The sequence below is a fragment of the Anabrus simplex genome, chromosome 6 (genome assembly GCF_040414725.1).
Source record: "Anabrus simplex isolate iqAnaSimp1 chromosome 6, ASM4041472v1, whole genome shotgun sequence".
In the NCBI taxonomy this organism is placed as follows: domain Eukaryota; kingdom Metazoa; phylum Arthropoda; class Insecta; order Orthoptera; family Tettigoniidae; genus Anabrus; species Anabrus simplex.
Genome location: NC_090270.1, coordinates 236058758 through 236073328, shown reverse-complemented (window position 1 = coordinate 236073328; position 14571 = coordinate 236058758). Strand labels below are relative to the sequence as shown.

General features: G+C 40.6%; 1 protein-coding gene across 9 annotated transcripts in view; it reads right to left on the bottom strand.

Annotated features, from left to right (window-relative positions):
• The window catches only part of LOC136876380 (ionotropic receptor 75a), a 370517-nt gene that overhangs the window by 96935 nt on the left and 259011 nt on the right, over positions 1 to 14571 (bottom strand). For 5 of the 9 annotated variants that reach the window (XR_010860582.2, XM_067150278.2, XM_067150280.2 and 2 more), the window contains one exon: positions 432 to 607. The exons of 3 other annotated variants lie outside the window; for them this stretch is intronic. Coding sequence is in view for 5 of the 6 variants with exons in the window: in XM_067150278.2 (XP_067006379.2) it covers positions 432 to 607 (176 nt within the window). In the remaining variant the exon portion in view is untranslated. The remainder of the gene's footprint in view (positions 1 to 431; positions 608 to 14571) is intronic. One more of the 9 variants, XM_067150279.2, reaches the window with a different exon arrangement.

Sequence of the window (14571 nt, the reverse complement as noted above, 5' to 3'; positions counted from 1 at the left end):
TCATTTTTGTGGGTGCCTTACACTTCTTCATCTCTCTGGCTAGTACAGTAAAACAATTCTGAATAATCTAGAAGGCTCCATCCATAGAAGATGTTTATCCCATTTTCATCTATAGCTGTCAGTGCATTCAGATAGTGGGCTGATTCCTATGTTGTGTCTGATATCACTGCACACTTTGATCAATTTTTGTACTTCCCTTTACTGATCTAAGATACCGTGCATCATTTCTGTAGCTTTATAGATTGGTATTCACATTGGGTTAGTGCCTATGTCTTACTACCATACAATACTGTAAGTAATGCCATGATTTCAATATTTTTAAAATTTACTAGTAAAAAGGAGAACTTACTGATAGAAACAAACACAATATACCAAATATGCAGCTTCTGATTTCAACATTGCTCATGTGGTACTGTAACTAGACTACGAACCCCTGGTTTAGTACTGAAGCAAAGGGAGAGTCTCGGCGAATGGCAAAGGAACGTTGGTGGCCCAAGCCTTGTATTAACCTTATCTCTCCAATACTGCACAGAACATCAACACTACGCTGACTGCTGTGAAGATGAGTGTAGGCTTCCACTCGATCGGCAGAAAATGCCAAGTCACCCTGTAACACAGATGATAAAGTAGAGAAAAGAAAAAATTCTTCTAATTCAGCAGAGAGTATTAGATCAAACACTAGAACAAACATTTAGCTAATAATGATTTAATAAAATTATTGACTCCTAGTGAAACTCAAATTAACATTCTTCAGTGTCTGTATGTTAATGAAGAAATATTGGGAAAAAAGGCAAAGATACGTTTATGTTTTTTCTTGATATTGAGAAGGCATATGGCAGCATTGAAGAGAATAATAATGGTGTATGGCCTCCGGAGAGGCCTAGTGCAGGTCTTTTGACTTGACTCCCGTAGGCGACCTGCGCATCATGATGGGGATGAAATGAAATTTCCTGTGCCAGGGAAATTAACCAATATGGTTAAAATTCCCGACCCTGCCGGGAATCGAACCCAGGACCCCTATGACCAAATGCCAGCACGCTAACCATTTAGCCATGGACATTACAAGAGAGAAGATATGGGAATGCCTGAGAAAAAGGAATGTGCCGGAGGGACTGGTGAGGAAAGTTCAGATACTGTATGAGCACTGAATCAGCTGTGTGCGATTGGGTGATGGACACAAAAGTGGAGTCCAGCAAGGCAGTACACTATACCCATTACTCTTTGTCACTAGGGCTCGGATATTTAGGAAAAGTCATACTCTTTTCTTGCCTATTTGGATTTTGGTGTAAATCAGGTGATTATCGTCACAATTAAGAGTTTTTTATTTGTCATATAAATGCATATTTTGGCTACTTTTGGTCATAAGGTCTTATTTTGAGCTATTTTTATAGAAACATCATATTTCTGTCATACTTTGGTGGTTCGACGATAGCTATAGCTGTGCAAAATCATCTTCAACTTACCGAATGTGAACTAGTGTTCATAAAACTGGTTCTTGGTATCACATCTGCAGTCAATACAAGTGGAATACCCTTTGTATAGAATGAAGGTCATAGACCTCACTGCACCTTTTAACCCACACACTGTACTCGGCAACCCGGTCTCCCAGGTATAGACAGAAATATTCCTGAAAAACCCATTCCAGCAGTGAGCTAATTACTTCTGGCAATCTCTCACTTGTCTTTGTTCATATATTATAACCTCAACCTCCTTTCGCTTACACAAGTGTCCTTTACAGTGAATCACATCCCAGCACACTTCCAGTATGCTTAAGGTAAAGTCTTCTACTAGTGTTAAGTTATGAAGCTTTGTTAAGGAATTTGGAGAACAATATTTCTGTACAAATGGTTTAGTTCTATTTTGCAAGTTGTGTGAAGTGAAAGTCGTGGCTAAAAAAAAAGTTTTAATGAGCAACTACATTGTACAACGACCAAACACAGCAGCAAAGTCAAACGACAACACATCAGTAAGAAGAGGCAGCAATTGATATTTGATAAGGCTGTTATATCTTCAGCGATGGACATATGTACGGATTTTTTGAAGGAACTTTGTGAGATGATGGTGTCTGCAAACATTCCTTTACACTAGGGGAATGATCCCCATTTCAAGAATTTCCTGAAGAAATACACAAAAAATTCTGTTCCTACAGAAACAACACTGTGAAAAAAACTATTTATCACGTTACTACAAAGATACTCTAAATCAAACACGACACAGTGTAGCAGACAATAAGATTTGGATATCTGAGACGATGGACACTGCAGGTAGATATACACTGACTGACAGTGACAATGCAACACCAAGGAGGAGTGGTTCGAAAGGGATGAAAGTTGGGGAAAAAACAGAGACGGCACGGAAGAATAATTGATGTTTATTTCAAACCGATATGCAGGTTACACAATGCGCACGGCATCAACTCAGTAGGATGTAGGACCACCGCAAGCGGCGATGCACGCAGAAACACGTCGAGGTACAGAGTCAATAAGAGTGCGGATGGTGTCCTGAGGGATGGTTCTCCATTCTCTGTCAACCATTTGCCACAGTTGGTCGTCCGTACGAGGCTGGGGCAGAGTTTGCAAACGGCGTCCAATGAGATCCCACACGTGTTTGATTGGTGAGAGATCCGGAGAGTACGCTGGCCACGGAAGCATCTGTACACCTCGTAGAGCCTGTTGGGAGATGCAAGCAGTGTGTGGGCGGGCATTATCCTGCTGAAACAGAGCATTGGGCAGCCCCTGAAGGTACGGGAGTGCCACCGGCCGCAGCACATGCTGCACGTAGCGGTGGGCATTTAACGTGCCTTGAATACGCACTAGAGGTGACGTGGAATCATACGCAATAGCGCCCCAAACCATGATGCCGCGTTGTCTAGCGGTAGGGCGCTCCACAGTTACTGCCGGATTTGACCTTTCTCCATGCCGACGCCACACTCGTCTGCGGTGACTATCACTGATAGAACAGAAGCGTGACTCATCGGAGAACACGACGTTCCGCCATTCCCTCATCCAAGTCGCTCTAGCCCGGCACCATGCCAGGCGTGCACGTCTATGCTGTGGAGTCAATGGTAGTCTTCTGAGCGGACGCCGGGAGTGCAGGCCTCCTTCAACCAATCGACGGGAAATTGTTCTGGTCGATATTGGAACAGCCAGGGTGTCTTGCACATGCTGAAGAATGGCGGTTGACGTGGCGTGCGGGGCTGCCACCGCTTGGCGGCGGATGCGCCGATCCTCGCGTGCTGACGTCACTCGGGCCGCGCCTGGACCCCTCGCACGTGCCAAATGTCCCTGCGCCAACCATCTTCGCCACAGGCGCTGCACCGTGGACACATCCCTATGGGTATCGGCTGCGATTTGACGAAGCGACCAACCTGCCCTTCTCAGCCCGATCACCATACCCCTCGTAAAGTCGTCTGTCTGCTGGAAATGCCTCCGTTGACGGCGGCCTGGCATTCTTAGCTATACATGTGTCCTGTGGCACACGACAACACGTTCTACAATGACTGTCGGCTGAGAAATCACGGTACGAAGTGGGCCATTCGCCAACGCCATGTCCCATTTATCGTTCGCTACGTGCGCAGCACAGCGGCGCATTTCACATCATGAGCATACCTCAGTGACGTCAGTCTACCCTGCAATTGGCATAAAGTTCTGACCACTCCTTCTTGGTGTTGCATTTGCTCTGTCAGTCAGTGTATAGGGAATGTAATTATTGGAACACTCCGTGCTGATTGCCCTGGGGATATTTTTCTACTAACCTCAGAAGTTTTAGAGAGAACAAATCATTCAGCGATTGCAGTTCTTTTTGATAATGCACTGAACATTTTGTGGAAGGATGAAATTTAGTGGAAAAATGTTCTTCTCTCTGTTACTGATGTCTCCGTACATGGTGAAAGCTGCTGAAGGATTCAAGATATTTTATCTAAGAATGACTGACCTCACTTGCCTTGTGCATGCTCTGCATAGGGTGGCAGAAAAAATTCGTGGAAATTTTTCTGAAGTCAATAAATTAATATCTAACTTCAAAAACTTGTTTTGAAAGGACCACTTCGGGTTACAACTTTCAAGGAGTTAGCTCCTTTGACACCATTCCCTCCACAGCCCATTTTTACTAGATGGCAGACATGGCTCAATGCTGCTGTGTACACATACATACATATCCCACGTCATTCCATCTTAAGCGATGGGTCGGCGAACAAGGCTTCTCCACCAGTTGCGGTCCCTGAACTTCTCTCCTTCTTCAATGCTTTCCAAAGTATGTCCTCTATGTTGAATGTCAATCTTCACCATGTCTTTGTACCTGGGTCTTGGTCGCCCTCTTGGTCTTTTGTCTTCAAGTTTTAGATCGTACATTTTTTTGGTAATCTGTTATCACCCATGCGTCGCATATGTCCATACCATCTCAGTCGCTGCACTGTTATTTTGTCCTGCAGTCTTATAACTTGAGCCTGCTAGCGGATTTCCTCATTACGGACTCTGTCCCTCTGTGTTTTGCCGATCATGCTACGGACAAATTTCATTTCTGCTGCATGGATTCTACTAACATTTTTGTTTCTCATGGTCCATGTTTCGCAACCATAGGTCAGGATTGGTACGTAATAAGTTTCATATATGACTCTCTTACATTCTGTTGGTATTTTCTTGTTCCATATTATGTCTTTAACTATTTTGTAAAAGTTGCTACCTGCCTGAATTCTGTGGGGAAATTTCCTTATCTATAGAACCAGTACCAGAGATAACACTTCCAAGATATCTGAATTGATAGTTCATCTGTACCTGTTTCCCCTCCATTTCAATGTGTCCCATTGGTTGCCCGTATCTCTTCATGACCATAACCTCACTTTTCTCTTGGCTGAAGATGAGTCCATATTCTTTAGCAGATTCTGCCCAGGAGTTTATTTGTCCTTGAAGATCTTCTTTAGAGTCTCCCCACAAGCATATATCATCCGCGAACAATATAACTTTCATTTTCTTACCTCCAATGGTTTGGTGAACTTTTCTCTGAATCTCATTCATCACAGTGATGAAAAGAGGAGACAGAACACCACCCTGTCTTAACCCAGATTTTATATCAAGGTTTCAGTCATTCCTACAGGTGTTTTGACTTTACTTCGGGTATCTTCATACAAATTCTTGATCCGGTGTATCATGTCATCCTGTATTCCAATTTTCTTCAGTGCTTCCCACACCTTCTCTCTATTCACTGCATCAGATGCTTTCTTGATATCCAGAAATGCTAACCACAAATCTCGGTTGTGTTCATAGTATTTTTCCATTAACTGACGGACTGTAAAGATTAAATCAGTTGTTGATCTCCCCTTCCTGAATCCATACTGTTCTTTGAAGAGGTTCTCTTCAATAAGGGGTCTGATTTTACGCTCTATAATTCTTTCATAAAGTTTACCAACTTGAGATGTTAAAGTGATGCCTCTATAGTAGGAACATTTCTTTCTGTCTCCTTTCATGAAGATAGGAATTATGATGCCTGTTTTCCAATCGACTGGTATGTCCCCTTCTTTCCAGATCTTATGAAAGAGTCTGTAGATCCAATGTTTTCCAGAAATGCCCATTGCCTTGATCATTTCTCCATTAATTTCATCAGCCCCTGCTGATTTTCCAGTTTTGATGTATTTCCAGGCATATTCTACATCATTCCATGTTAATTCTAACCTGTTGTCAGAGGCAGACTTGCAGGAGGTAGTACCGGTACTGTCTTTTTGTGTAGGCTGCATGCAATTCACATTTAGTTATTCATCAAAGTAAGTTCTCCAAGTCTCTTTGATCTTCTCGTCTTCAGTGATCAGATTTTCATTATCATCTCTTAGGTATTTGGAGTGTTCTTTATCTGTTTTTCTATTTTTCATCATCCCATATAACATTTTCTTATTACCATTAACATCCTCTTTCAATTCATCACTCCACTTGTTCAACCCTTCTCTCGTTCTTCTGAAACAACTTTGTTTGCTTGTTTTTTAGCAACCCTGTATAGTTCCTTATTATGATCAGTCCAGTTCTTGAAATATTTTCTGAACATGTTGTTCCTGTTCAGGACAGCAGTTCTTGTTCTGTCATTCCACCATGGAGTTTCCTTCCATCTTCTTGTGCCACTGGTTCGTCCACAAACCTTCTCAGTTATCATTACTAGATTTTCTTTCAGATCCTTCCATTCCTCCTCAACTGTTCTTTCATCTGTCTTTGGTATCATTGTTTTGATGTTTTCTTGGTACTCTATTATTCTATCATTGTCCTTCAGCTTCCAGGTCTTGAGTTCCTTTACCTGCGTGGTTCTTACTTCTTTTAACTTGTTAAACTTTAAGTATCCAATGAGGAGTCTATGACCACTTTCCAAGGAGACACTAGGAATCACTTTTACATGTAACAGTCTATTTTGTAGTTATTCCTCGATCAAAAAGTAATCTATAAGAGATTCACTTTTTCCATCCCATCCATACCTTGTGACCTTATGGCTTTTTTGTTTTTGATACCATGAGTTCCCTATTATAAGGCTGTTCCTCAGGCAGAGGTCAAGTAGTCTAGTTCCTTCTGGGTTTCGTGAACCCCATCCATGTGCTCCTAGAATACTTTCATATCCATCTCTCACAGTTCCTACTTGAGCATTCATATCCCCTATGATAATTGTTCCATCTCCTCTTATTCTTTCCTCTATGTCTTCTTCAAAATGTTCTTTTTCTTTATCTTCACAACCAGTCTGTGGTGCATAGCACTGAATGATGTTGATGTTCTGGGAAGAATCCACTTTCAGCATTATGTGAAGAATCCGATCAGAAACATATTTTACTTCTACTACATGATCTTTCATTTGATGATCCATAACAACACCAACTCCATTTTTTGCTTGATCTCCACCTGACCAAAATAGATGGTATCCCTCTCTGAGTTCCTTTGATCCTTTTCCCTTCCACTTGGTTTCACTGAGTCCCAGTATGTTTATGTTCCTTGTTTTCATTAAGTCTACACATGCTGTGTATTATTGCGAAAACTACTTCACTATCAAAAACATTGTTGACGGCTTCAACAAAGATTATATCTTTTCTATCAAGATCGCAGAGAAATTGTTTTCCAACAGTTTGTCAGAAAGACTGGCATATATTCAGTTAAATTTTGGAATTATATCAAGTGCAATTACTTGTTTAGAAGCTGTTAGCTTAGAAATTAATGCAAGTATTAAAATTCTGAGAAGTGTTGAACTTTCAGGACAACAATCTCATGGAACAGTTGGCAACAGTGTAAAATGGAACTTCAAAATGTGCTCTTTTGAACTGGCGGTTTTCGCCATGTGTGCAAGATAAATTATGTTCTTAGAGGAGAAGGTACCAGTATACTTCAAGATGAGTGCATAATGAAGGCCTCAAGATGTTTTATCCAAGAATGACTCACCTCACTTGCCTTGCACATGCACTGGATAGGGTGGCAAAAGAAATTCATGAAAATTTTCCTGAAGTCAATAAATTAATATCTTGTGATGTAGAGAGGAACTTCTCTTCTTGCAAGAATATGATAAGTGATAATGAATCTTGTCATACACTTCAATTCCACCCATGGAGGAAAATGAAAAAGGTATGTGAGTTTGCACTTATAGGCCCTGCTGCCATACCATAATGTATTGGAAAGATATTTACTTAATTCATTTCGTGGTCCTCAATTTAAACTTTAATGCATTTGAATAATATTAATGAAATCTGGGCTTAAACATTCCAATATATATATACAGTATATATATAAATAGATTTATTTCTAGTTTTCTCATATTTCAAACCACTAATGCAGAGGAGAAACATGTTTTGACTTTTAAAATGCTGTGTGATCTGATAATCTTTGTCACTTGTGGTGGGATGGGAAACTGGAAATTATAATTGGTTTTCGTTAAGTTACCTTATCTAAGTTCGGACATGTAAACTATTCACCTTTTATTTTAAGAAGTCTCAAGAAAAGACTTTGGAGCTCATGAACTTTTGAAAATTATCAATTATGGAATTGCTTAATATGTTGTTTTTTACCATTTTATTTTTCTGGACAGCACCTGTTCTGCAACTGTATGCCATATTCTTAAATATATCAACAGTTACTAAGAATGTGAAAGGTAAAATAATAGCATATATAGGTAAAGAACTTAAAAGATTATGAAAAAGACTGAGAGACTGTTTTCAGGAGGCACAAATGGGACAAAAAGAGAGTAAAAGTGGACAGGAAGGGAAAAAATAAAGGAGTGGAGATTCCACAAACAAATGGAATTCCTTCTGCCTTATATTTCTACAAGAAGGTGAGCTGTCATTTAATGCAGTATGACTAATATTAAAAATATTTTTAAAATATTAAAAATGGATGAAATTATAAGTGAATGTATATGTTATTATAATTTAAAATGCATGTAATTCATTCGAGGTTATAAGAAAATAAGGACATCCCAATTTGTTATGTTTTGCAGCTAAGACATAAACATTTCACTAATAAAATGAACAACATGAATAATTGCATTTGAAACACAAGGACTAGGACAGTTCAATATGCTCATTTTCCATGAACAGATCACCATGTGTCATTTCTTAATATATGTTTGGATGTGTATTAATAGCTTAATTTTCCTTACAGCACACATTCAAACATTGACGAGCAGGAAACATATGAACGTCAAGAGATAACTGAAGTAGCCACCCAGATGATTGTGAGAGTCCGGAATGTGATGACCTACACTCCTTATCATATACATCTGATTCATCATCTGTTCCGTCCGCCCCCACACCTACACAATCTCAGCCAGTCGAACCCCTTCGAAAAAAAAAAATCATGCCACCAAGCAGTAGTGCAGAGAGAGTAGGGTCTAATTGATTATTTACAACAGCGAGACAATAAAAGTGCTGCCTAGCATAGTTTAGCTTAGCTTTTTATTTGTGTCATAGCACACCACAGCTTGGCATTGCTTAGCGCAGCATAGCGTAGCATAGCTTAGCTTTCTGTGTGTGGTGGCCTTAATTGTTACGTGTGCATTCCTAATCCCTGTTTATTTGTTTTTCACGATTCTTGCTCGAGTTTAAGATATCGCAAGGTAGTTATTTCAGGATGAGGCAGTCGAATGTGTTATTCATTTTGTGATGGGCAGTTGGTGTTGCTGTGTTTCACCCTGTAATTAATGGTTGGAGGAAATGGTAAGTCACTATTTATAACAAATTCTTTCTAGTTCATTGTCAATTTTCATGAAGTTTCTTTTGTGGCGAGCCTTCTGCTGACCACGTGTTTTTTTCGTAAAGTTATATGATCACATTGTGTGTGCCATGATTTAAATTTAAGTATTTGGTTATAAACTTCAATGTGTTCATTAACCTAGTTTCTTCAATTCATGTTCCAAGTGATAAAAATCATTGTTATCCGTATTGAAGATACTGAATGTAGGATGTTAAAAGGTTTGTTTTTTTTCACTCATCAACAATCACCTCTCAGCGACACATCAGATAACTTCCACTTCTTACAATACAACTTTCAACAACTCACCGGAACCCAGTGCACATCGGCACAAATATGGCGGGCCACTACGGCTCCTCTTCGCAGTCAGAATAAGAAGATGCCTCACCTCAGCTTTAGCGCTCTGACTCTGCAGTTGCCGTATACTTTCTAATCTCTCCACAGCAGTCCACAACACAAGCAACTCTATTCTATCTCACCAGACCAGTAAAGACCAACAACTTCATCCCTTAGTCCGCCTTATTTTATTCCACGGAACAATATCATTTTGTCTCACCGGCATTTCACACCGATGTCTCCACATCACAATCGATGCTACAGAAGTCAACTAAAAGAATAAGCAGAAGTTTCAACCCACAACATTTTTCCTAATTAGCAATTACCCACTTTAACTGTCACCATTGTTGTTGTTCAAACGCACGGATTACCCATGAATCTCCAGCCACACTGACCAGTCTCCGTCCCGATCTCGGCGCTTCAACTGGAAAACTTTCAGCTTGATGCCTATAAAACCTCATTTGGCTATAAAAATTTCCCCTACCCCCGGTGATTTTTAACTAAAATAATCTGCTCTACATATTTCTGAAATGTCAATGCTAATTCTTTCTTCCAACCCCTAAAACATCAGGACGCACTTGGTACTAAAATTTTTTATCCTCGCGCACCAGCTACTCTTGTGTAAATATGTATATAATTGTAAATTCTCAACTTTCAATTAGATAATGTAATTACTATATAGTTACCAATCATTAACAGTAGTTTTTATTACAAACATTTACGCTGAATGTTAAATGTAAATATTTTTAAAAAACTTTATCTCAACTGTTCAATTGAACTATGTAAATACTGTATAGTTACCAACCTTTGACATCAATTTTTGGTTACTAACATTGATGCCAAACACTACACCTTTTCTCCCTTAATTGTTTTATTGTAAATATTTTTTAAACTTTTTATTTTCATATGATTGCGTCAACTGTTTCTCCAGAGCACCACTGCAGAACTCTACTTTGTTATTTTTAGGCATTGGTGCTGACTTTTCATCTAAACCTACATGTTCAACCATCACTTTTGTGCAAATTTTTTCCCATACTTAATCTTTATATGTCGTTAATAATATGTATTAATTTGTACATGTCTACTACTAACCAGTTACCTGATTTTTTACCTTGAGGTGATATTTTGACTGATGATGCCCTCAATGAAGGGCGAAACATGTCTCAAGTGGAATCTACAATAAATTCCTAATTTATAAAATTCATATGTATTGAATAGGTGAAAAAAACAAACCTTTTAACATCCTACATTCATGTTCCAATCGTAACATCTGTGTGATCACCTGTTGCTTTGAACTACTGGTATGTCATTAATTTATGTGCACTTACCATTTGACGGTGACAGAGATAGCTTGTAACGTTACGAGTTAGAAGTATTTGCAACAGTAAACTTCTTGCTACGTGTGTTATAGCTGAAGGTTTGTGTGCACACGATTCTACTTCAATATTTTCAAATATCTTTTCACACAATTAACTCTACGTTTCTTGCTTCCTTTACAGATTCCAAGATTATATGCCTTTTCAACTAGAATATCTACAAACTCACAATTTGCAACATTTGAACATTACTTCAAATTTTGAGATGGTCCATAGAGATCCTATTTGAAACTGTTCTTCAACTTCAATTCTACAACTTCATATCCTCAAAGTGTTCTACAACTTCACCATATGCCTCTGACTTCCGTCTTTTATCTTCAAGATCATGATTAACTTCGGATCTCTTGACTAACCTTTGACTTTTATTCTCTCTTCTTTACTTTGATTATATACGATTTTTTGCCATCGTCTAATTATAACCGTCAGACTATCAACTTTATTTTTATGCTATCTTACTACTTGTTGTATAACAATCTGTAGTTTTATCCATTGCACTTATTTTATCAGCCTTCTAATGTTAATTTTGTTAATACTTCCACTATTATACACTGACTGACAGAGCAAATGCAACACCAAGAAGGAGTGGTCAGAACTTTATGCCAATTGCAGGGTAGACTGACGTCACTGAGGTATGCTCATGATGTGAAATGTGCCGCTGTGCTGCGCACGTAGCGAACGATAAATGGGACACGGCGTTGGCGAATGGCCCACTTCGTACCGTGATTTCTCAGCCGACAGTCATTGTAGAACGTGTTGTCGTGTGCCACAGGACACGTGTATAGCTAAGAATGCCAGGCCGCCGTCAACGGAGGCATTTCCAGCAGACAGACGACTTTACGAGGGGTATGGTGATCGGGCTGAGAAGGGCAGGTTGGTCGCTTCGTCAAATCGCAGCCGATACCCATAGGGATGTGTCCACGGTGCAGTGCCTGTGGCGAAGATGGTTGACGCAGGGACATGTGGCACGTGCGAGGGGTCCAGGCGCAGCCCGAGTGACGTCAGCACGCGAGGATCGGCGCATCCGCCGCCAAGCGGTGGCAGCCCCGCACACCACGTCAACCGCCATTCTTCAGCATGTGCAAGACACCCTGGCTGTTCCAATATCGACCACAACAAATTTCCCGTCGATTGGTTGAAGGAGGCCTGCACTCCCGGCGTCCGCTCAGAAGACTACCATTGACTCCACAGCATAGACGTGCACGCCTGGCATGGTGCCGGGCTAGAGCGACTTGGATGAGGGAATGGCGGAACGTCGTGTTCTCCGATGAGTCACGCTTCTGTTCTGTCAGTGATAGTCACCGCAAACGAGTGTGGCGTCGGCGTGGAGAAAGGTCAAATCCGGCAGTAACTGTGGAGCGCCCTACCGCTAGACAACGCGGCATCATGGTTTGGGGCGCTATTGCGTATGATTCCACGTCACCTCTAGTGCGTATTCAAGGCACGTTAAATGCCCACCGCTGCGTGCAGCATGTGCTGCAGCCGGTGGCACTCCCATACCTTCAGGGGCTGCCCAATGCTCTGTTTCAGCAGGATAATGCCCGCCCACACACTGCTCGCATCTCCCAACAGGCTCTACGAGGTGTACAGATGCTTCCGTAGCCAGCGTACTCTCCGGATCTCTCACCAATCGAACACGTGTGGGATCTCATTGGACGCCGTTTGCAAACTCTGCCCCAGCCTCGTACGGACGACCAACTGTGGCAAATGGTTGACAGAGAATGGAGAACCATCCCTCAGGACACCATCCGCACTCTTATTGACTCTGTACCTCGACGTGTTTCTGCGTGCATCGCCGCTCGCGGTGGTCCTACATCCTACTGAGTCGATGCCGTGCGCACTGTGTAACCTGCATATCGGTTTGAAATAAACATCAATTAACTGTCCGTGCCGTCTCTGTTTTTTCCCCAACTTTCATCCCTTTCGAACCACTCCTCCTTGGTGTTGCATTGTCACTGTCAGTCAGTGTATCTCATCATATTGTATTTTTTAAACCATCATTGTTATTTTTAATGTTATTTTACTTCAAATCTCTTCAAGATTTTAAAATTAATTTCATTATTACATGTTATTTAGACACTTAATTTAAGGTTAAGACTATGGCTGATGATGCCTTCAGGGAAGGCGAAATATGTACCACTATTAGTTAACAAATTTATGTAAATCATCCAAGACTAGATTTTGTATTGATTAGGTGGTCTAATAAATAACTTACTGTTATTATTTCAATCAAGTATCATCAATATGGACCAAAAATGATATTTATTACATGTAATAGGGTAGCATAACTCCGCATACATCGCAACTTTGATTGAGAACAGTGTTACAGGTATATTACCAACACTCCATTCTAATTTTACTACTCTATGAAGCCATTTCATCCCTGCCTTCCCACTATACTTCACCATTTCAGGTCTAATTTCATCTATTCCTGCTGCCTTATGAAAATGGAGTTTTTTTTACCATCCTTTCCACTTCCTCAAGCATAATTTCACCAGCATCATTTTCCTCCTCCCCTTGAGCTTGGCTGTTTGCAACACCACCAGGATGATTTCCTTTGACATTGAGAAGATCTTCAAAATATTCCCTCCACCTCTCCAGTGATTCTGTGGGATCTATCATGAGTTCACCTGAATTACTCAAAACACTGTTCATTTCCTTTTTCCCTCCCTTCCTAAGATTCTTTATTACTGTCCAGAAAGGTTTCCCTGGTGCTTGACCTAGCCTTTCCAGGTTATTACCAAAATCTTCCCATGAAATCTTTTTGGATTCAACAACTATCTGTTTCGCTCTGTTTCTTTCATCTACATACAAATCTCTGTCTGCCTCGGCCCTTGTTTGGAGCCATTTCTGATAAGCCTTCTTTTTACGTTTACAAGCTGCTCTCACTTCATCATTCCACCAAGATGTTTGCCTTTTCCCATCTTTACACACAGTTGTTCCTAGGCACAGCATCCCTGTATGCCACCCATTCACTTTCTATATCCTGAACCTGCTTACTGTCTACTGTTCGAAACGTCTCACTAATCATATCCATGTACTTCTAATTTCCTCATCCTGGAGATTTTCTACCCTTATTCGTTTGCAGACAGATTTCACTTTCTCTACCCTAGGCCTAGAGATACTTAGGTCACTACAGATCAGATAGTGGTCTGTATCATAAAAAAATCCATGAAAAACTCATACATTCCTAACAAATTTCCTGAATTTGAAGTCAGTTAAGATAGAGTCTGTTATGGATCTGGTACCCCTAGCCTCCCATGTGTAGCGGTGAATAGCCTTATGCTTGAAGACTGTATTTGTAACAGCTAAACCCATACTAGCACAGAAGTCCAGCAAACGCTTCCCATTCCCATTAGCTTTCAAATCTTCTCCACATTTACCAATCACCCTTTCGTATCCTTTAGTTCTATTCCCAACTCTCACATTGAAATCGCCTATTAGCACTATTCTATCCTTGCTGTTGACCCTGACCACGGTGTCACTCAATGCTTCATAAAACTTGTCAACTTCATCCTCATCTGCACCCTCACATGGTGAATACATGGACACAATTCTTGTCCTAATTCCTCCAACTGACAAATCTACCCACATCATTCGCTCATTTACGTGCCTAACAGAAACTATGTCGCATGCAATGGTATTCCTGATAAAGAGCCCTACCCCAG